General features: G+C 39.2%; 1 protein-coding gene across 4 annotated transcripts in view; it reads right to left on the bottom strand.

Annotated features, from left to right (window-relative positions):
* Positions 1 to 23,184, bottom strand: part of Rbm33 (RNA binding motif protein 33) — a 111,450-nt gene that overhangs the window by 79,234 nt on the left and 9,032 nt on the right. For 2 of the 4 annotated variants that reach the window (XM_005367457.2, XM_026789380.1), the window contains exons 2-6: positions 19,400 to 19,478; positions 13,680 to 13,728; positions 7,252 to 7,328; positions 4,901 to 5,213; positions 1,625 to 1,744 (exon numbers count right to left, since the gene is read on the bottom strand). In XM_005367457.2, coding sequence (XP_005367514.1) covers positions 1,625 to 1,744; positions 4,901 to 5,213; positions 7,252 to 7,328; positions 13,680 to 13,728; positions 19,400 to 19,478 — 638 coding nt within the window. The remainder of the gene's footprint in view (positions 1 to 1,624; positions 1,745 to 4,900; positions 5,214 to 7,251; positions 7,329 to 13,679; positions 13,729 to 19,399; positions 19,479 to 23,184) is intronic. The other 2 variants (XM_013353889.2, XM_026789381.1) reach the window with 1 other exon arrangement.

Here is a 23,184-nt window from a genome sequence, read left to right as displayed (position 1 = left end):
GCTCTGTAGACCATGCTGGTCTCGAACTCACAGAGATCCGCCTGCCTCTGCCTCCCAAGTGCTGGGATTAAAGGCGTGCGCCACCACCGCCCGGCTTTATTATTAAAATTTAAAATATTAAAATTAAAATAGATTTAATCCTTACCTTACTAAATATATTTTCATGTGCTTATAGCTCATTTGTTTATCCTACAGAGACACGTGTGTCATATGCACCAAACTTCTCCTTTCTAACCTTTCACCACCCAAAGACTTCCTTGGCAGCTTTTCAGCTGCTCTGAAACCTGTCAGATCTTGATTTCTATCTCAAGCATTCCTGTAGGCCTGAGCAAACTGGGTAAACAGTGTGCTGGGGAGAAAGATACTGAAAGCTATGAGGCAACCAGGCTGCCTGTCCTATGTCTCCAATTTTGCCATGGGACCGTGGATTAGACACCTTTTCTACAACTACATAATCAGGGTGAAGAGTCTCTTCCACTAGTCTTAGTTTGTTCTCTATGTTTTAATTTATTTCTAAGAGTGAGAATAAGATACAAAGTATAAAAGAAAAAGTCCAAATTCTGCTTAAGGGAAAGGTTCCTGTTTTATACCTAGCACTCACGAGGTAAGGTTGGGAGGAGTCTTTTAAAGCCCTAATATTAACACCCAATGCAAATAAAATGGCTTAAGCCAGGAAACACTGGCTTTTGCTTTTCTTTTCTCTGGCAGGCAGGAAAAAACATTAAGGAAATTATTGGAGGAAACAAATGTTAACTTCTAAGAAAGTTCCCAGGGCTAAGAAGATTTCATAACCTGTTACAGACCTAACCACAGTGCCTACCAGTTCTTAGAAGAGAACAGCTCAGACCAACCAGAGGCCCACTGTTCTTTCAAGAGTACTTCAGGGGTCATTTCTTCAATTCAGCCTCAGCCATAGACCCTCCTCAACAAGCCCCTTCCATACTCCTGGGATCTGTCACTTTTTGCTGTGCATAATGGTAATTTTTAACAACTTCTTCCTATGAGAGGTAGAAACCCAGGATTGTCACTGTTTCTATAACACCTAAGACAGAAGCTAAAACAGAAAACTTTGCATTGTTTCTTGAATAATGGTCCAAATAAGCTAATATAAACTAATTAAAATAATTACAGCACTGATTTCAAGGCACCGATAACAAAAGTCAGCCCTAAAAATCACTTTCAACACTACCAATTGGGCCAGCTGCTATACTCAGCAGGCGAAGCACTTGTTGTAAAGGCCTGACCCTTCAAAACCCAAAAAATGGTAAAAGGAGAGAAGAGACTTCACAAGCTGTCCTCTGACTGACCACATGTGTGCCATGAAGAGACACTTACAGGCAAACACACACACACACACACACACACACACACACACACACACACACACACAAAATAAACACACAATAAAAACAAGTATTTAAAAAGACAAGCATTGCTGATCCAGGGTACATACTTCTCACAGGCACCAGGCACCACAACTCAACTCTCTAGGCACAGACTTGGGTTTCTACTACAATGCACAGTTCACACATGCATCACCTTTGCACTAATACTTAAGAAAAAAATTCTTGTTTTAAATCTGGAAGGAAAGAAACTCAGGAAACTGTAGAAGTTGAACAAGTACCTCGTGGGTCTCAGAAGCAACCTGGGAATCAGTAATCTCATCTAAGTCATCTTCAGCCTCACAGTCTTCCCGCACTTGCAGCCCTTGTTGCCCACCATAAGCCTGCAAGTATTCTTCATCCTAACGGCCATTAAAGAGAAGAAACATTTTTCTCACAAAGCTTTTGGGTGTTTTCAACCACTTTTCATGTACGATTCATGTGGAGTTATTCTAACACACTCTACTGTGGTGATGGCCTGACCGAGCATACAGCATAGGAGCTTCTTCTGCAAGGTCATGCAAACCAAGCGTACATGGTGGTCCAGAAATGAGGAGAATAACAATGGCTCAGCTTCATAACCAAGCCCCTGCTGCACCCAAATGAGAAAAGCCTTACAAAAACCAGGCTTGTGTGCTCACTGAAAAGCTTGGAAGCAGCAGGTGGTCACCTATGCTCCTCGACAACTTAAGGGCAACAGAAACATTAGGAGCAGGGCAATTTGACAGAGCAAAGTGCTTTTCAGGCATCACACTACAGTGGACTATTCATCAGGCCTTTCTTCCCTTGGGTGAAAGGATGATTCCATGTTTTTCATGAAATGGAAAGGGCTTATCAGTAGGCAAGTTTGTCCCTTTTGGGCTGAGGCAATGTAAGCAGGCAAGGTGACTGGAGATCACCACACTGGCAAGAAAGCAGACTGCTGCTGGCATTACCAACAAGTAATGAGGTAGGGAAAACTGACCCACCTGCTTCTCAAGACGATCCTAACACTGCAATCTACTTTGCACAAAAACTATTAGCATCCCATCAAAAAGAAGTGGAGATGCTAATCAACATTTCAGTCAAATAACACAATGGAATAGTCTGCTACTCTCTACACAAATGGTAAATTTATTTATTTATTTATTTATTTATTTATTTATTTATTTATTTATTTATTTAGGTTTTTCGAGGCAGGGTTTCTTTGTGGTTTTGGAGCCTGTCCTGGAACTAGCTCTGTAGACCAGGCTGGTCTCGAACTCACAGAGATCCGCCTGCCTCTGCCTCCCAAGTGCTGGGATTAAAGGCGTGCGCCACCACCACCCGGCACAAATGGTAAATTTAAACTCGATTTTACAAAACAATGTTTTATGAAATCTCATTTGGTGCTGACGTCACAGTGAATACACCCTCATGTCACCAACAAATAGTATTCTGTTGGCTACTACAAATTGTAAGATGAAATTATGTTCATCAACAATAATGCCTGCAAAATTCACTTAACACAACAGAACAGCTATGCTGACCAGTCTTCCAACATCTCTGCGATCTCCTTTTCTTCAAAGGTGACACAATCCCTTCTAGTTACAAAGTCTGTGGTCTTAAGTATTTAACAAATGCATGGTTTTATAGGTGGGCTCTCACAAGAAAGCACATGCTTGTGAGGGTCACATTTCAGAGTTAAGTCTGGCTTTAGAGAAGAGGCTGACAAATTCTGACTAGGACAAGGAACCAGTTTAAACCACTCGACAAACTCCATACCCCTAGGGTAAATGGGGACATGATCTATAGCATCTTTACTGATAAAATGACAATACGCACCTCAGAGACGGTCTGAGACAAGGCCTGGCTGTTGGACAAGAGCAAAGCATTCCACAGCTTAATTCTGATCTCTTCCCACCCAGGGCAGTCACTTCAGACACTACCACTGTGGTATCCATGAATTAATTCATTTTAATGCAAAAGAGTTTTTTAAATGTTTGAATTGGAATATTTTATTCTTTTCAATACCTGAATCTTGGACCACAGGATGCTGAATTACATAGGCAGATTTTGTATTATTCTTGGGACTTTATTTGGTCCTAAATTGGACAACAAAATATTTAAGAAGAAAATTTTTCACTGATTATAAGTTTACAAGACAACAAGCACCACAAAAGTGGCTGAGCAAACTCCCCTGCACACACTTTCCATACTTTTTATGGTTAGTAAAGATGTGCTGACTATTTAAAGAGTAAAAGACCCAAGAAATGAACAGCTAATGTCACAAATGAATAGCACACAGTCAAATACAAGAAAACAGCAACATTTTCAAAAGACCTTGGTTAATTCAACAAGCATGTTAAACTGCAGTGTCTCACATAAGCAAGTACACCAGTATCAGAAGACACTGTCCATCTACTGAAAGACGGATTACTAAATTACATCATTATAGGACCACAGACAGCAGGCTCCATGATACTGTTTCATGACTCTACTGACCACAAACTACAAATACTTTCTGAAGAATAAGCCTCTACCTCCTGAGACATCAAAGCACAGTCATGACTGAACCAAATATTTGCAGGCTCTTTATCATCAACCACTTGTAAAGCAGACTGCTATACACATAAAAGACCACAATTCATTAACTGTTGGCTGCAGTCCTCAAATGCAAGCACATGCTAAACGAAGACTCCAAATGTGAGAGCACTGCTCCTACCAACAAGAGCTCTTTTTATAGGTCCTGATCCTACACCTCTCGAACGCATCTCAGCAGCCTCATCTCTACTCTGCCTTCATGGGACCCCAGTGAAAGGAAACCCTTAGGCATCACACAATGCAGCAATAACATCTTTCCAGCATGAATGTCATTAGGTGATTTTTTAAAAACACACAAACATCTTCTGGTAATGTACCATTATGATACATGGCCAATCTTATACCAGTACCTCTTCCTTTCCTGGTGTTTAATAAAAATAAACACTACCTACCAAAGCCATCATTCTGAAATAAAGACCAGCACCATCTTACCTTGCTGATTACAGATAACAAATTATGTGTGACATTTTCTAAACTAACCTCAACCTCTTTATTCAGGTTTAGACAGTTCTTAGTAAGAAAGGGATGAATGAAAACAGGACATCAATCACTGCGGAATATTAGCACCTTAAAGATGTCTTTAGCAGGTCAATAATCTTTTCACCTTAGAAGGACTTTATCAGATCTTGTCTAAAGCCTGGATAAAAGCTCTGCATTAAGTACTTCTAACATTGACAGTGTGCTTCTACCACACAAAGCTGTTTTCTTCCTTAGGGTGCAATCCTCAAGGTCACAATTCTTTGCAGCCTTCCAGAATGACAAAGGAGCATTAATGCTGGCCAAACAAGCTGTCAACACAAACTTTGTTATAGCTCTGATAAAGAAACTGGCAGACAGTGATAATAAGGTCTAATTTCTCTCCTTCCCATGGGAGGTAAATAGATTTCAAATCAGTCTAGAAACCTATGTGCAGGAAGCCATGTTATCTTTGGCCATTCAAAAGAGAAAAGACTCACTGTAAATTCATCTAAAGGCTCATTGATTTCAATGTCCAGCACTTCATCATTGTAGAGCTGCTCCTCCTCTGGCTCATCCCCATATTCTATTTGGTCTTCTGTCAACTCAGGATCATGGCCTTCATATTGTCCTTCCTCTGGGTACTCTTGAGTATATAGTTCTTGTTCCTCGGGTTTATGGTAGGCTAGCTCATCTTCTCCTTGTTCATACTCAGATTCCTGCTCCCCGGATTGGTCATTGGTATTGTCAGACATTTCAAATGATGTAACTATGCCAGAGGTGGTCTTCAGACTGATGGTGACACCCTGAGAACTAGAAGACAAACACAGTGAAAGAAATATTGGGGGAAAAAAAGACATATAGAGAGGAAGCACAAAGCTGCATCATTACATAATTGAGTTGTGATGCTCAAACAACCACTGGTTACAAGTAATCCCAATGGGTGAGTACACTCTTAACAATCCATGAAAATGCAGCTGCACTAGATTCGAAATGGCCCAGGGCCACTGCCCCACAATGCAGACAGTATCTCCATTTGTCAGTTCTTCTTTCTGACCAAAAGAATGAAGTCAGCCTGATGAAGAAGCTGGTCTAGTTGTCAAACATCCAAGACAAGAGCCTAAACATTTTGAACCTTTGTCTACATTTAATTTTTCTTCTTCTTTTTTTTTTTTTTTTTTGAGACAGGGTTTCCTTATGTAGCTCTGGCTGCCCAGGAACTCTGACTCTGTAGACTAGGTTAGCCTCAAACTCAGCAATCTGTGCCTCTGCCATTTGAATGCTGGTAATTAAAGGTATCTACTTTTATAGAATGAAACAGATGAAACCTGGATGGTATGACTGTCAACAGAAAACATGAGTACTACTCAATGATCAGAAAATCATAGGATTATTCTTAAGGCTTATTTAAATTTCTTTATTGTATTATTTGTAGTATTGTATTATTGTAGTATTTGCACTGCATGTAGCCTGGTGCCCACAGATCACAAGAGAGTATAGGATCCCCTGGAATTATAGGGGATTGCAGGTAGCCTGATTTAGGAGCTGGAAACAAATCCAGATTCCTCTGCAGTCGTTTCTCCAGCACCCACCATTAGAATGTTGAGAAAAATTTAGTTTCCTTTTAAAAAGATTGTGCAAATTGTAAGGTCTTCTCTAATAAAACGAAAACATAAAACTCAGTATCAAAGTACATCTCAACATTCAAATAAATGTATACTAATCACAACTGCATTAAAATAAATAAATAAATGGTACACCACCAGCTGTAGTGGCTCATGTCTATTACCCCAGCACTCAGGAGGCTGAGGAAGAAGGACTGGCATGAGTTACAGAACACTACCATATGATCCTTGTCTCAAAAACTAAACCAAACAAATCGGCAATTTCTTCATAAGACAGGAAAAGGTCTTAAAGCCACAAAACCCACTAACTCCTAAAGGGCAAACATTTCAAGGTAAGAGTACAAATGCAGGAGCTGGAGATATGGCTCAGCTGTTAAGAACACTGGCTTGTTCTTCCAGAGGACTCAGTCTCTATTCCCAGCATCCACATGGTGGCTCACAAGCATTGGTACTTCCATTTTCAGAGGATCTGATGCCCTCTTCTGACTTCAGAGGGCAGACAAGTAGTAAAAAGACATGCATTCAGGCAAAACAGTACAGGAAAAAAAAATTCTTTTAATTAAACAAAAATATTTAAAAAAAAAAAAAGGCAGCCTATACAGCAACACAGAGCATACAACTCCAAAGATACATTTTAAGGCTAACTTCATTCAAAAGATCAAAATACAGTTCATGATATCAAAGAAGAGAATTGGCAAATGCATCTCACTGGTAAAATAATTTAAAACTATACTTTTAGCCACAAACTATGTGAGAAAACAAGTTTCAAATCTATGGCCTTTTTCATATGTTTTGCAATCATATTTATAACCCAAAAAGGTGTGTGTATTTTTCTTATGTTTCTTCCTACAACTTGGAAATTTTTCTGAGTATTTCCAAGTACCTTTCCAGAATGGCATCAATAAAAACTGTCTGAAAGGAAAATAAAGAGAGCAACATCAAACTGCAATCGCCTGCATGAAGTGAGAGACCACTACACTCCATGCACATAAAGCACTGAGCCTTCACAAACTGTTCTAACATAAGTAACTTTAAGCCACTGACCTATTTATGGAAACAATCTATATATGATTTCCATATCAGAATACACCAATATCTCACTCAGAATGTAATGTATGTTAGAAGTCCAATATCACATTATTTAATTACTCATTATAGTTATAAAGTTTATAAACACGTCAATCAATTTACTTAAATATGGCCCAGTTTTCATGAATATTGAGCACCTGAAATTTTCTTCATCTTCATTATCACTCTGTAGAAGATCATCATTCAGCTCTTCATCTGACAAATCCGACTGATTCTAATTAAAACAAGAAATCTAATTAATGTGTGTCACTTCCATAAAAAGACCTGTTACCAAGCACAAGCTTACCATGACAGGGTTGTTTCTAACCTCTTGCTGCTTGACCTCTTGACACCCAGAAGGTTTGTATTGTCTGGCATTGCCATAGAGAATCCAAAGAGCCTATATACAGACTACTTGCTAATCCCTGAGCAATTTTTAAATGCCACAGGCAAGTAAGTATCAAGGAGTAAGTATAATGGTCAAATTTATTCTAATTCTAACATAAAAGAAAAAGATTAAGTAATACATACCTAGAAGAGTATCTGCTAAACAATTTTCCCACCAAAACACCCAGAAGAATGGCCATAAAATGACTAACAATGACAGAAATAAAATTCTGAAGTTTTCAAATAATGCAAGAGATACAATTCCTATAAAAGCTGCTTTTAAGGACTGGAAATTAAACCAATTAAAAAATACTTTGGCTTCCCTATATAGATGACATGAAAATACAAGTAACAGCTCAGCTCTTTCAATTCAATATGCAAAGACAGTAAAGTGATTTGCTAGAGTTCTAAATTCCAGCCTGGGTTAAATATTACTCAATATTAGACTGGGGAGTGGGTCAACTTCCATCCTCTACTAAAAGCATTATCTCTCTCTCTCTCTCTCTCTCTCTCTCTCTCTCTCTCTCTCTTTCTCTCTCTCTCTCTCTCTCTTTCAGGAGGGGAAAGGAGAAGAAACTGACTTGATTTTCTGCTCCTTAACTGAACAATCAGTCTGGCATCTGCATCTTGCAGAATAAGTTAAACTTGACTGTGTATTTTTTATTACACTACTTTTGATAGTCAAAAATAATTCTAAGAAAATTTATTAGTTCAAAAGGCCTCATCTACTTCTGAAGTTAAATAAGCTACCCAAAGCCATGCTTCCAACACAGCAGGATGGATTTGTATGAGAAAACACAGTAACTCACAGATCCAAAAGAAATTTGCTGTTTGTTAGTGATACAACCAGCCATCCAAAAGGGCCAGTTCTGAGAGTGAAGCAGGTACTACACAGTAATCATGTCTGCTATGGACAAACCTAAGTTTACTCTCCATCTCAGCAAATAAAACCTTAGGAAATGCTTAAAAATTAGTAATTCAGTGAACTTCAAGAAAGGCTGCTTCAGTGTGTGTCAAACATTTGTATGTTTGCCTGTGTATATGCTGTATGTTTAAACTGCAGGAGTCATTTCTGGGTATATGCAAGTGTGTGCATGCATGCATGCATGCGTGTGTGTGCGCGCGCGCGCTCGTGCAAAGGAACACATGTATTTAAACTTCAAGGAAATTCTTTGTGTGTATGCATTTGTGTGTTTAAACTCCTAACTACCAGTTTCAAAATCATTCAAGTAGTAATTATCAAACAAGCAAACAAATAGGTAAAAAAAATAAAATGAAATATATATTATGATAGGTCCCAGTAGTTGTCAAACCTCAGTTCTGAGGATTGAGCTTTTCTGTCCACTTCCCTGGAAAAGCTTTAATCCTCAAAGGGAAACACTAAAGCAGCAACTCAGAGATGGCTTTCAGCAAATCCCACTGAACTGGAGAGAACTATTTTTCAGGCAAGCAGAAAAGTTGAGAGAATTCTGCTCAAAATGTCAAGAAGAAAACAATACTTGCAGGTATAAAGAAGGACAAAGAATGGCAGTGAGTGCTTGTGAAATCCTTTGCCTCACCTTCCCAAGAAGACAGAAAAACGTTCCCTTCAAAACTCCCAAGAATGAGGACTTTCCACGGGGTATCAGGGGTTTAAAGATGGGTACAAAATGGTCTTCAAACATTCTCCAACATTGCCACTTATGACAGAGACTCCTGTCTGGATATGAAGGTGACGCCAGAGTAAAACAGAAGAAAGGATTTACAAACTAGCACCCTAGCTCCACCTCAGTCATCCTATCCTCTTCCTCAGTTTGCAGCCTTGCCTTTTCAACACAATTAAAACCCAGCCCTAGACACTCTCCACTGTGACGAGGGCCTACATATCACTACAAAGACATACCTCTTTCCACCTGTTCCAGTGGAAAGCAGATTACAGGCACCCAGTGTCATCACAAACAAGAGCAATAAACTTGCAAAACAAATACATTAGGAAAGGTCCAATCTTTACTAGAAATCAAATAATTATGAATTAAACAACAAGCAATCATTAAGATCAGTCACACTGACAAAGATTCTTTCTTAAAAGCAGTATCAGACCTGTGCGAAAGAAAGGTGGTAAATACCAAGACACACTGTTATTAGGAACAAAAGCTAATCAAACATTTCCAGGAAGCAACTTGGCAATATAGTCTTGAAATGCCAAACCCTGAGACCAGAACTACCACAACAGACTGCCAAAGAAGACCCTTAAGCACATTGAGAGTTATACATTAAAACAACATATCTGAAGTACTCTTCAAATTAAGTCAGGAAGGAGTGAGCGAGTAACTTTGAAGCAAGACCACCTCTCACTAAAATCTGATGATGCTGGGTAAAGCCCCACCAGAATCAACTATACCATTCTCTCTTCTTCCTTGAGTTTCCACTCAAGTTTAATGTGAGTACATATCTTGGAGTAGCCAGAGAAACCAGCAAAGAAAAAGGGATCAGATGAGGGGACAGTGTTAGAGAGGGAGATAGTAGACACAAGTGCTATGAAGGGGAAAATGGGAATGGGGGACAACTTTATCTACAAAGGGAGAAAAAGAGGACAATATTGAAAAAGGAGGAAAGAGGGAGAATAAAAAAGCCAGAGAGAAACACATTATTTTATGCTTACCTAAAAACACACATGTATTGCTGGGTATGTTGGAAACAGACAGGCTCTTTGAGTTAGAAGCCAGCCTAGTCTACATAGTAAGTGCCACAACAGTCAGGACCTATATAGAGAGACTCTGTCTCCAAAAAAACCCATACAAACAAAAACAAAAAAATCCATATATAGCAAGTAAACATATACATATATAAATAATTTGAATGAAATTACTCCACTAGGGGTAATAATGCTCCTCCAAGAGCCATGAAATCTAATATTGCCAGTCATGAGAAACCTGGGGATCCAAAGAAACTCGTCAAACAATATATGCTGCTGTTATCACCCTTGGTTGCCTCTCAAAACTTAATGATAAGATCCCATTGCTGAAAACATTATATACTTCAAAGAGAAAACTTGAAGGAATCAAGCTAGGACTGACCTTGGAAAACTCCTCCCTGAGGAACAGTTCTTCCAGTATCTAATAGGTGCTATATAAACTGCCAATGGAGAAAAGTAATTAAAAATTCTACCCAGTTAGCCTACAAATTACAATGACTAGCACAGCAAGATAAACTCAAGGGCACAAAAATGGCACTTATACCTCAAAAGTAACCAACAACCACTTAATTAGACTTAAGGCCTACTCAACAAGAGGAAACACACAGGTGAAAACTGTGCACTTAGACAACTAATCTGCAGCTGGTGAGGTCATGGACCTAGAAGGACCTACTACTGCCACTTTGCAAAACCAGTGTGTCTTAGCTAGGGTTACTATTGCTGTGATGAAACACCACAGCCAAAAAGCAAGTTGGGGAAGAAAGGGTTTATTTGGTTTTGCACTTTCACATGATAGTTCACCATTAAATACAATCAAGTGCCATGGAAGAGAGCTGCTTACTGGTTTGCTCCCCATGGCTTGCTCAGCCTCCTTTCTTATATAGCCCAGGACCACTAATCCAGGGATGTCACCAACCACCATGGGCTGGACACTCTCCCATCAATCACTAAGAAAATAAAATGTCTTGCAACCGGATCTTATGGACGTATTGGAGGTTCCATCTTTTTCTGATAACTCTAGTTTGTGTTAAGTTAACACAAGACCACACAGCACACGGTATAAATCTCAACTTCATTCCAAAAACCTATTTTTATATTCACAAGCAAATGCAACTCTCACCTCAGAATGATTCTTTTAGCAGCTTAAAAAGACCATTACAGAAATCTACAACTGGTCAAAATGCAGAAAACTGAAATTGTTGTTTTCTGAAAGACTGTGGAATGCCCTTCTCCAATTGATATATCTACAACACAACGACTAGACAGACTGAAGGTTCAAGGAACAACTGGGAAGAGAAGGGGGAAAAGACTGTAAGAGCCATAGGACCAGGAAATTAGCAATCAGACAGCATCTTCCTTATATGTCAGGAAGCTGCACCTATAAATTCTTAACAATATGGTCATCTAAATAAGACCCACACAATGATAACCAGCTGGCATCCCAACATGGATGAGGGATATCTCACAAGGCCCCATCCTAGAAAAACAAATAAGGGCAATGGCTGCTGAAGAGAGAGAATCACAGGACAAGCTCTCCTGATAGGTTATTTAATCCCAAGTGGTCAGCCTTAAACATATATACATATACATACATACATACATACATACATACACACATATATATATATATAAACTCAGCAGGTCATATATATGTGTGTTTGTATTTATCAATAATACTTAAACGAAAGGGAAATACCAGAGAAGTTGGAAAGGGTGGAGTAGGAATACTATATATATAGTTAGTACTCATGTATTAAAAAAAAAATTTAAAAGAACACTTGTTGGTGTTTCTAAAGCTGCTATGATTTAGACACAGCTTAACTATTTCCCAGGATTCATGTGTTGAAATGGAGAAGACTGCTATCAAAACCAGGGGACACATAGGCTAATGATCAATAGAAGCAGAACACAATGGGGAAATCTGACTGAGGAAGAACCCTAAGTCACATTCAGTTACTAGAGAAACTGCTAATGAGGCCTAAGAGTTAACAGTTAGAGAGAAAGCAGGACAGGGATAGAGTCCCCAGTCCAAGTCTACTATACTGTCTGAAATAGTCTTAACTGCAAATGTAGTAAGTTTCAGTTTAGTTCTTGAGAACGTGAGTCCTAACAATTTTAAGACTCGAAAATGAAGTATAAAAAATTATGTTGAGGACCTGGGGAGAAGGCTCAAAGTGCTCTCCACACAAGCATAAAGACCCGAGTTTAGTTTCCAGCACTACGTGAAAGTCAGGTGTAGAAGCAGCATGAACCCACATTCCACCATTAGAGAGTTCAAGACAGATGATCCCTTGGGCTCCCTAACTAGCCAGCCAATCTAGCTAAAATGGTAATCTCCAGGTTCAGTGAGAAAACCTGCCTCAAAAAATAAGGTGGCAAGCAATTGAATAAGACATGCAGCAGCAATCTTTGGCCTCCACATGCATACATGTACATAAGTACATACAAGTAAGTATATGTATAACCTCTTTCTCACACATAAACATTGTACACGGTCATAAACACCATTTTCAAATAATTATGTGAATATTAAGTGAAAACAGAAAATGTTCTGAAACTATTTAGTGAATCAAAAACTGTTAATTTACTTTAGGGTATCTTGGGAGGCACTTCAGCAATTGCCAATCAAGTGCAAGGGTTGTAGTTCAGAACCCCAGAACACAAGCAAAAATTGCGTGTGCACAACGGTCCACCTATAACCCAACAGCTTGGCAGATGGGGAAAGCTGACTAGCTAGACTAGCTAAATCAGCTAGTTTAAGACTCAGCAAGAGACCTAGCTTCATTAAAAAGAAGAGTAACTAAGAGATGAAGAGTGTCAACTTCTGACCCCCCCCAGATACACATATATACAAGTATTCCCAACCATGTAAGCCCCCACACACATACACAAAAATAAATCTTTCACTTTCAGCCCTTGTTTCCCATTTCTACTTTTCACATGATATATGAAACAGATTAGAAGTATATGTTAGGCAGATACACACATATTAAAGATAATGCTTCAAAGTATTTCATCAAAAAGGTCTAGAAAAGGGGGGGGGATAAAAAAAAGGTCTAGAAAAGTTTCCATGAGAACTTCTAGCAGTATTTACATGCAGATCTGTTATATAGTTTGACAAATTTACCTTCAAGCTATTAGTGAATACTCCCAAGAAGTGCAGTCTAGAACCACAATCATACCTATGACTATTACATTCCTTTAGGCACATCTTTTATGCTACTATTATCCCAATTCTGATACTTGCTAGAGTGCACTGGACACAGCAGGAACTAAAATGCCTGCTCCCCATGGTAATATCCACAGCACCTACTAATGAGCAGCCATTCTGCTGAGCTGGAGGAGTAACTCCAGGACAGAATGCATGCTGAGCATCTGTGAGGTGCTAAGGCAATTTTGATAGAACAACAAAACAATCACTCCATTTACAAACTCTGATCCATGCTCAGGTTTCTAGAAATTCATCCCATGTACAAGTGATGGTGTTTACAATAAATAATTCTTTTAAGCGACCTTAATTCTTACCTTTTTGCCAGAGAGTAAGTCTTCTCCAAGCAAATCATCTTCTAGTTCACTGGGGAAAGAGAAATGCAAAGTGTCATTCCTAACAGCATAGAAAAGGAGAAGCCACTCAGAAATCCAGTAACTGTTCCAGGGTGTTTGAACTTTCAGGTTGCTACACTACACTTCCTTTTCTCTACAGGATGAATAAAGACATTCTTCAAGGACACAAAGACAAGTCTTTTCACCTAAGGCCAGGTTCAACACAGAAGGTGGCTTACTAGACTTCAGCTGAAGCTTAGCAGCATAGTAGAGTATTTTAATCCCTCTATACCTACTTAATAATCTGCAAAATATGAAATATATACAAAGGAACACCTAATCTTTCTCCTAATCTTTAAAAACTTATGATATAAAGGAAAAAGTGTTCAATATCATTAATCAGGAAAAAAACACACACAAGAAATCATCTGATACTCATCAAACTAGCAGAAACCAAAAGCAATTTAAAACAATTGAGTTGAAGCAGTAGCTCAGCAGTTCATAGCACTTCCTGATTTTGCAGTTATGTCAGACAGTTCACAATCACTTTCACTTCCAGCTCTAGGAGATCAAACACTCCCTTTTGGCCTCCAATGGCACTACACTCTCATGGCACACACACATAAAAATTTTAAGTCTTTTAAAGAAATAAATTTTAAATTATGTTATAAAATTATAAGCAGTATCTAAGGAGTGTGATATGGAAATCACAGTGGTCACCTGCCAGGTTTCCCAGCATGCTCTTGTGCTGAAGTGACTAGGCCCAGGTTTTCCTCAGGCCTCAGAGGATGCTTTTACCATATCAAGATGCTTAAAATACCATCTATTGCATTTTTTAAATGTTTTTTTATTATTCAGGGTTTATAAAGAGCCATTTTCATTCAGGTATATAATGTATTCCCCTTTCCATTTGTACTCTTTGTTCCCAAAGCAGTTCTGTTTCTACATTCTAAGCACCAGTACATATTGTGATAGTATGTATAGATAGCATCTAGGCCCCAAAGCAGTGAAAAAATGTCAAAACAATATTTTTGAGATTAACACCAGCACTAATTTACTATTTTAGCGTATTGAACAACACTGGGAGCTCTAAGGATTCAGAGATGGAGCTGTAAGAGAAAAGGCCTTTCAGAACTAGAAACACCATGGCAAACCATTCAGTTCACATGCTAGGCTCTGAGTTACAGTAAGTTACCCTGTAGTTAGTCTCACACCCTCACTTCACAAACAGAAATATGGACAAGACCTTATAAATAACCTGCCAAAGGTCACACAAAAGAGAGAGAGGCAGGAAGTTAAAAATCCACCTTTCTGGCTGGATGGGGTGGCACACACCTTTCATCCCAGCACTGCGAAGCAGAGGCAGGTGGATCTCTAAACTCAAGGCCAGCCTGATCTACAAAGAGAGTTCCAGGATATCCAGGACTACACAAAGAAACACTGTCTTGAAAACAAACTAACAAACAAACAAAATCCACCTTTCTGACTTCTTCACAGGTCCTTCCAACATTTTAAAGCCAGTAACATCGAGGATTTGATTATTTTCTGTATTCCATTCCTCCTATGAAGGCAGGAAGAAAGGCTGCCAGCCAATGCCCTAAATGAGAACCTGATTCTACATGACCAAAATACGCAAGTACCTCTTTGAAAATGAATATTCCTCCATGCCATAGCTTGTAATGGAAAATAGAAGGTGATACCATGTTCCCAGGTCACACTAATTGGGACGGTAATAAGAGGTGTTCAAAATTACATAAAAAAAATTACAAAGAATATGCAACTTTTGCTAACACGTAAAAGAATTTGAAAATTAGAAACCAATTTTTTTATTGTTTTTATTGAGGTACATATTTTTCTCTGCTCCCCTCCCTTCCTCTCCCCTCTTCTTCTACCCTCCCCCAATTTACTCAGATCTTGCCTTCTACATTTCATATACATTAGACCCATGTATGTCTCTCTTCGGGTCCTCTGGGATTGTAAATTGTAGGCTGGTTTTTCTTTATGTCTAAAAGCCACTTTTATGAGTGAGTACATATGATAATTGTCTTTCTGGATCTGGGGTACCTCATTCAATATATTTTCTAGATCTATCTACTTGCTTGCAATTTTCAAGGTGTCGTTATTTTATTCTGCTGTATAGTATTCCACTGTATAAACGTATCACATTTTCCTTATCCATTCTTCAGTTGAGAGACATTTAGGTTGTTTCCAGGTTCTGGTTATAATAAACAATGCTGTTATGAGCATAGTTGAGCATATGTTCTTGTAGTACAATTGAGCATCCTTTGGGTATATACCAATAGTGGTATTTCTGGGTCTTGAGGAAGGTTGTTTCCTAATTTTCTGAGAAACCACCGTACTGATATCCAAAGGAATATCATTTCATTCCCACCAGCAATAGAGGAGTGTTCCCTTTACCTCACATCCTCTCCAGCCTAAGTTGTTATCAGTGTTTTTGATCTTGGCCATTCTTTTTTTTTTTTTTTTTTTTTTTTTTTTTTTTTTTTTTTTTTTTTTGGTTTTTTCGAGACAGGGTTTCTCTGTAGCTTTGGTGCCTGTCCTGGAAGTAGCTCTTGTAGACCAGGCTGGCCTCGAACTCCCAGAGATTCGCCTGCCTCTGCCTCCCGAATGCTGGGATTAAAGGCGTGCGCCACCACTGCCCGGCGATCTTGGCCATTTTTTAGGTGTAAGATGGAATCTCAGCGTTGAAGAAACCAAATCTTAATGATTGTATATTTATTTAGTTGTCAGTGACCTGGCTACATATGACAGTATGGCCATTGCTTGAAAACCCAGTCTCCTGCCCTCCTGACTCCTGCCCACATTCTAGACTTAGACTATATCCTCCAGGAATGGTTCACAAAAGCTGTCCCCACTTCTGGCTTCTAAATTCATTCAAACTAATGGAAAGGACCTAGGGAAATGTCATCGATCGTAAGATAGAAATCAGCTCCCCTCCAACACCACCAATCCAAGGGAGTATAAGGAAAGCCCCCCAACACCAGTACAGCTTTCCTGGCTGCTCAGACGTACCTTTCCCTGGGGCCTGGGTAGGAGCTACTTATGATCTGGGTGTCCTCCTCATTCTCTAAGCCTGCTCCCCAAATAAACATTCATTCCATTTTCAGTTAAGACCTTCTCAGTGTGCTCCTGTCTTGCTTGAACTTAGATGCTGAGCCAGCATCACAGTATCCTCTTACACATCTCCACTGATACTTGAGAGCAGGTTTTCATAATAATCACTCTTCCAAACTTCTGCATTATGCAAGCAAACAGAAGGTGTTTTATGCTTGAACAGTTATCAAAAACATGTATAGCACAGAACCTTGAATATTCAAACATCCTACTGCAGACCACGTGGGAACAGAAGCTGGTTCACAGAGACAACTGCTGTGGGAGCTCCTTCAGCCAATAGCCGCTGAGATACCAGCCCACTGGGACGTGGTCTCCCTCTTTAAAAAAGCAGTGGCAGCCCTCTTTTTTCTCTCTCTCTCTTGCTTCCGGCTCCACTTCAGGCTACTAGACTCCTTTCCTGATTGCGAAGAGGGCTCTTGTCTGGGATGGTGATCTGTAAGTTTTTTTCCCTTTAAATAAATAACCATTCTATTAACCATAATTCCAAACTGGTGTGGGATTGTTTGTGATTTACACCTTCAGACAACTGCTACCCATACTGACAAGAGTAATAAAACCAGGCTGCCTCACACCATGACAAACCAGCACAATAGGAAAGAAAGAAACTGCCAAAAACTACAAATCCTAACATCAGACAAACTCAGGAGCCAACCAGGATAAATTCTGACTGAGGGAATATTAGGACAATGTGACCACCACTAAGAGAATAACTACGGCAGATAAAACACAACTGACGTAAGAGTCTATGACTTAAAAGTATTCTAAAACAATGCTCAGGGGTGGAAGATGTTACAGGTAATTACTTTGGAAAAGGGCAAGTGAAAATCTCCTGTCTAATCTGTGCCTTGGAAAAACTTCCTAGTTAATAGACACATTACAGGAAAAAAAACCACTGTGACTACTTTAAATCCTCCAGAAGTGTGGGTACATAACAGACTCAAGAGACATCCACACACCTTTACTCTCTATACTAAGACTTCAATGTGAACAAATATGCATTTACATAAAACACAAGGGGTTAGGCCATCTAACCCGTCAAGCAGAAATCCTAGAAAATATATCATTTTGTCTCTCACAAAGAACTAAAGGCTTCAGTTTGGATATATGGTCTCCAAAGGCCATGACTCAGTTAAAGACATGGTCTCCAGGGTGGTGCTGGGGAGACTCAGAGGAGACAGTGCCTAGTGTGAGGTCCCAGGAAGGTTCACAGAGGATGGTGGGATATGGGTATGATCCTGGCTCATAATATGAATGGTTTTTCTTGGCATGTGCCGCTTCCTTATCAGAGGCCCAAAGCTAATGGGCCTGAACTGGAGCCCCCAAAACTATGAACCAAAACACAAAACTTACTATGTTAACTGTCCAAGCACTTCACAATAGTAACAAAAAACACAAACGGAAAAAACCTACACTTTAAAATACAGACCTTTATCTGGATATAAATTCAAACCATAGAAAAGTCATGTACCTGCACTGTATTAAAATACACTGACACAGGCACAAATGCAAACATAAAAGGTAATGGGAAATATGAACATTAGCTAGGCATGTATAGTCAGGGATTTCTCTTGGACTCAGTATGTCTGTATGTGTAAACACTATGTATTTTAAGAAATAATTCAAGTGCTTCCAGGTGAAACTACTGATCTGATGGGTTAGCAGACTGTACAGATTAAAAACTGATAATCTCTCAAGTTGGGTGTCAGTACACTGGGTTCAATGTACTACTATATATTATACTTTCACGTGTGCCTGTAAGTCTGAATAAGTTAAATATCAACTGATGTAATCAATTTCAGGCAACTGTATTGTTAAAAACTTAACTTTGTCAGAACCATACAATACATACATACCCACCCCCATCAACCTTATAAATAAGATACATCTCTTTCACACCCTAACAGTCCTTTCTTTAGAATCCAGACTGATACACTGAATGAGTCAGGAAAGGCTAGCCAACCTTATGTTGATCATGAAAGACTCCACTGTAAACCATTCTGTAAACTTCTATAGGTACGTGCTCTTAAACAAAATTAGTACATAACCCTAGTATATTTTTTGTTCACTGGCCTCAGGACCCAATACAGCCAGCCTGTGCATCTCCTGCACTCCTCCTCTAAAAGTAGAGATTCCCCCCCAGGGAGTCGCCACAATGAGCTGACACCAACTGTTTGCAAATGTGTGTGCAAGAGTGGACTACTAAGCAACTACGTTCACTGACACTATTAGTAGAAAAGCAAAATTAAAAATCAATACATATTGAAATGGCAAAAAATTTAAAGTCACTAACTACTGGATAGGATATACAGCAAAAGGTACTGAGACATCCAAATGGTTGTGGTGTTGTCCTATAAACAGAGAAGAAAGCAAGTTCATGTTCCTCAGTTACCTACAACACAAGCTTGGACCAGGCACTTGTGAGGCCTGAAGAGAACTCCCATCAGCCCAGAAGGCATAAGACAAGGCATGAAAGGACCAGCACACTATCTTTGGTAAAGATCTCTGTATCCCTCATATGATCACAGGCATCACAATGACAACCTAGGGCAGTCCAAGTGTGCACACACCTGTCCCAGTCCTCATCTGCAGCTCTTCTTCTCCAGGACCGTTCTGCACCAGGCTTGTCAAACTGGTCAAAGTCATCATCTGTGAAAAAGAGTCCACTCAAATCAGTTTTGTTAAATCAAGACAATCAACTAAGATAATACTAGCTTCCTTAGGAATCCAGCTTAACTCTCCAGATATGAAGTTCTATATATAGCAATTATAAATCCTCAGCCATGCTGAAGCATTAGTTTTTTTAAAATAAAATAAAAACAATCCAAAATTTGTTGAATACTAGATATGAAAATTTGATGAAAACAGCAATTTTTAAATTATAATTTTTACTTCACAAAAGGAATAAATGATTTATTAAAAAATTAAACTCCTATAATAATTTCTCAGTCTTCACATTTTTCTAAATAACAGAAGTAGAATACAAACTATGTAAAAAGTTTTCTATTTATTAGCCACATTTTATAAAAAGTAAAAACTGTCAAACCATAAGGGGCAAAATTTTAATTGTATTGTTTTTTACTGGTATATCCAAAGTTTGACTGCTAAGGCATGGACTCACAACAGAAGGCAGCAGTGGGTGTTTTGCTTCATATGAAGTCCTAAGTGCAAATTTTACACACAGAGCACAGCTCACATCTCTACATGGCAAGAGGCCACCAGATAGCTCAGAAGAACAACAGAAATAGAGCCCTTCTTTTTTCTTTTCTTGTAAAAAACAAACAAACAAAAACAACAACCTATTCTTTATCTCACAAATTTGCTGCAAGTTTAAATTTGAAAATATATTTTATAATAGGAGAGGCACTTGGTAGTTATTTTTATTGTTAGGAAACACTAAGAACTGAAATTTAAGTTGGGGACAGGGTGCAAAGAAAGAGGCAGCAGTTGGTTTGTTCGCAGTCCATCCAAGTCCAGAACACTTGGATAGGTGACACAAATTCCTATTGCCTAGAGCATTTCTCTGGTTCAGACAGGAAAATCAACTACTAAGGTTCTAACAAAACCATCAATCATATCAACCATCACCTGACTGGACTCCTGAGAGAACCTGATTAAAAACTGTTTTTAGCTGGTGTAGTGGTGCACACTTTTAATCCCAGAATTTGGGAGGCAAAGGCAGGTGGATCTTTATTAAGTCAGCCTGGTCTACAAAGTGTGAATTCCACAATAGGCAAGGCTATATAGTGAGACGATGTCTCCAAAAAAAAAAAAAAACCTGTTATAAATATGACTATGTGCCAGGTGGTGAGGCACATGCCTTTAATCCCAGAGGATTAAAGAGGCAGAGACAGGTGGATCTCTGTGAGTTTGAGGGCAGCCTGGTCTACAGAGCTAGTTCCAGGACAGACTCCAAAGACTATGTAAAATCTCTGAGATGATTCTAAGAACAAGTACCTATGAAAGACATATTACAGAAATTCACTACATGCTTGTTCATAGTTATGGCAGACTTACTGTTCCTCCAAAATCAGAGCTTCTTGTTCCTGGTTCTCTCACTTGGGGATAGAGCTTCTGGTATCTTTCATCCCACCCCAATCTACCTGCTGCTGAGGGGGATACCAAGCCACACCAAGCCCCACCTGTGGGACACTCAACCCAGATATCCCTGCTGAAGAGGGAAACAGAAGCTTTCAACAACTGGTAGGTGATAGGCAGTCAGCAAAGGAATCGACAAGCAAAGAACAGTAAGAAACCCAGAGAGACGGAGTAGGGAAACCAGCACCCACAGTCACTCCAAGGTATTATCTCAAATGTCAAATATCTATCATCGGGGGGGGGGGGGGGGAATCACACGACACAAGACATTGTTGCATAGCAGTTTCCTCAAGATTGAAATGAAATAGTTCATCCTGTAGAAAAATCCTTAAGCCAAAGCTAAGTAATTCAAAATAGCTTCAGAAAGTCCCTAAAACTAACCAGATTCACCAGGCCCCTCCCTCCTAAGAGTAAACAATAAAGACTGCTGAAAGTCACTCAGACAATCAGACTAGCCAAGCTGAAAAGACCAGACCAGCTACACAGAAAAGGTTTAGACCAACTGAGTCACTTGGAAAAGACACTTTCCAACACAATAAGCTGCCTGCAAACTGTGCAGTGAGCTCCAGGCTCTTCAGTTTTTGGGAACTGTCACCCAGGCTGGGGTGGGCTTTAGTGATACAGCTGTCTTTGAGTCATTTTCTGCTTCTGTAAGAAACCTCTCACCCACATTCCTTTACGTAACCCCTATAAAACTCAATGGTTCACCAAGCTAGACTTTGGTGGTGGTATCTGTACCTTGGTCTGTTATGAGTTTCTTATCTGGGGTAAGTAGGCAAGTAGTGTGTGTGTGTGTGTGTGTGTGTGTGTCTTCCTTCTCCCCAGGAAAGGTTTTATGACACAGCAGACATCAAAAAAACAAAAAGGTATAACCCTTCATTTATGGGATGGGAGGAAGCAGGCAACAGAAAGTAGTTGTGAGGTTCATAAAAACATTTAAGTAGCCATCACATATATTTCTTCATTGAACTAAATGAAACCAGAAGAATAAAAAAGTAAGGTAGCAATGGCATAGCAAACGACAAATAAAGAAGCAAACCAGCACAAGACCAAATAAATCTTGAAATTAAAAATAATAATGAGAGCTGGCAAGGTGGCTCAGCAAGGGTAAAGGTGCTTGTCACTGGGCCGCAGAAGAAGACATATAAAGGTGAAGGTAAAGAATCAACTCTCGCAAATTATTCTCTGGCCTGCGGGTACATATGTGAGCATATATGTACATGCGCGCACACATGCACGCATGCACGTAACCAGTAACCAGGCATGGTAGCACATATGTAATACTCGTACTGACTTGAGAAACTGAGGCAGATAAATTGCCATAAATTTGAGGCTACCCAAAAATATGAAGTTCTAGGACAGCCAGGATTACACTGTAAGACTCTGCCTCAAAAAATAAATCATTTACAGGGATCATAAAAAAAGATTCAAGCTGGCGAAACAGAAAAATCACATCAAATAACCACTACTGAAGAAAATTTTGACCATCACTATCCAATGAATAGACACACAAAAGAAATACCAGAAAGAGGGTACAAAGGAGCAGGAAAAATATCTAAATATATAATTTAAATTTACCAAATTTAATTTAAAAAAAATCAGTTTTCATATCTAGAAAAGCACAACAAATTTACCACACAATCAAAAGAGATACACATACCAGTTAAAATGTCCCAAAGCCAAAAGCAATGAGAAAATCTGGAAAGCAGAAGAGGCCTCATCATTGTAAGATAACCACGAAAATGAGGCTCGTCATCAGAACTAGGAACTGGGGTTGCAGTGGGATAACAGAACTGGGAGTGCCTGTGTTCTGTAAAGCTATCCTCCACAGAGATGAGAATGACATGCACAGAAAACCACAAGCTCTGTAGCTAGCAGATCCACAGTAATTGAATTATGTGCAACAAAAAGGTGTGTGAAAATGACTCCCTGTCACTGTTTTTTGAAACAAGATGGAAATGATTTCAAGTGAAGATAATACCGGACATTAAGAGAATGCTAAATCAATGGCTGGTGTCCTTGTTAAGAGATTTATAGATAAGACATAAACAAGAGAAAGGACGCGTAAGGCCAAGTAAGGCTTCTAAACAAGTACCGTGGAAAACTGTTGGAAAACTATTAAGGGTATGGTATCCAGATTCCCTAGGGACCTTCTAGTCTCCTGACTATAAATCAGTTCCCACCAAGCTACCCAACTTTGTGCTATTTAGATATGCAGATTTATATCTTCCATCTGAATCTGGGAGGTACTTCGTCT

The sequence above is a fragment of the Microtus ochrogaster genome, unplaced genomic scaffold (genome assembly GCF_000317375.1).
Source record: "Microtus ochrogaster isolate Prairie Vole_2 unplaced genomic scaffold, MicOch1.0 UNK18, whole genome shotgun sequence".
NCBI lineage: Eukaryota > Metazoa > Chordata > Mammalia > Rodentia > Cricetidae > Microtus > Microtus ochrogaster.
This window is presented reverse-complemented; position numbering and strand designations above follow the sequence as displayed.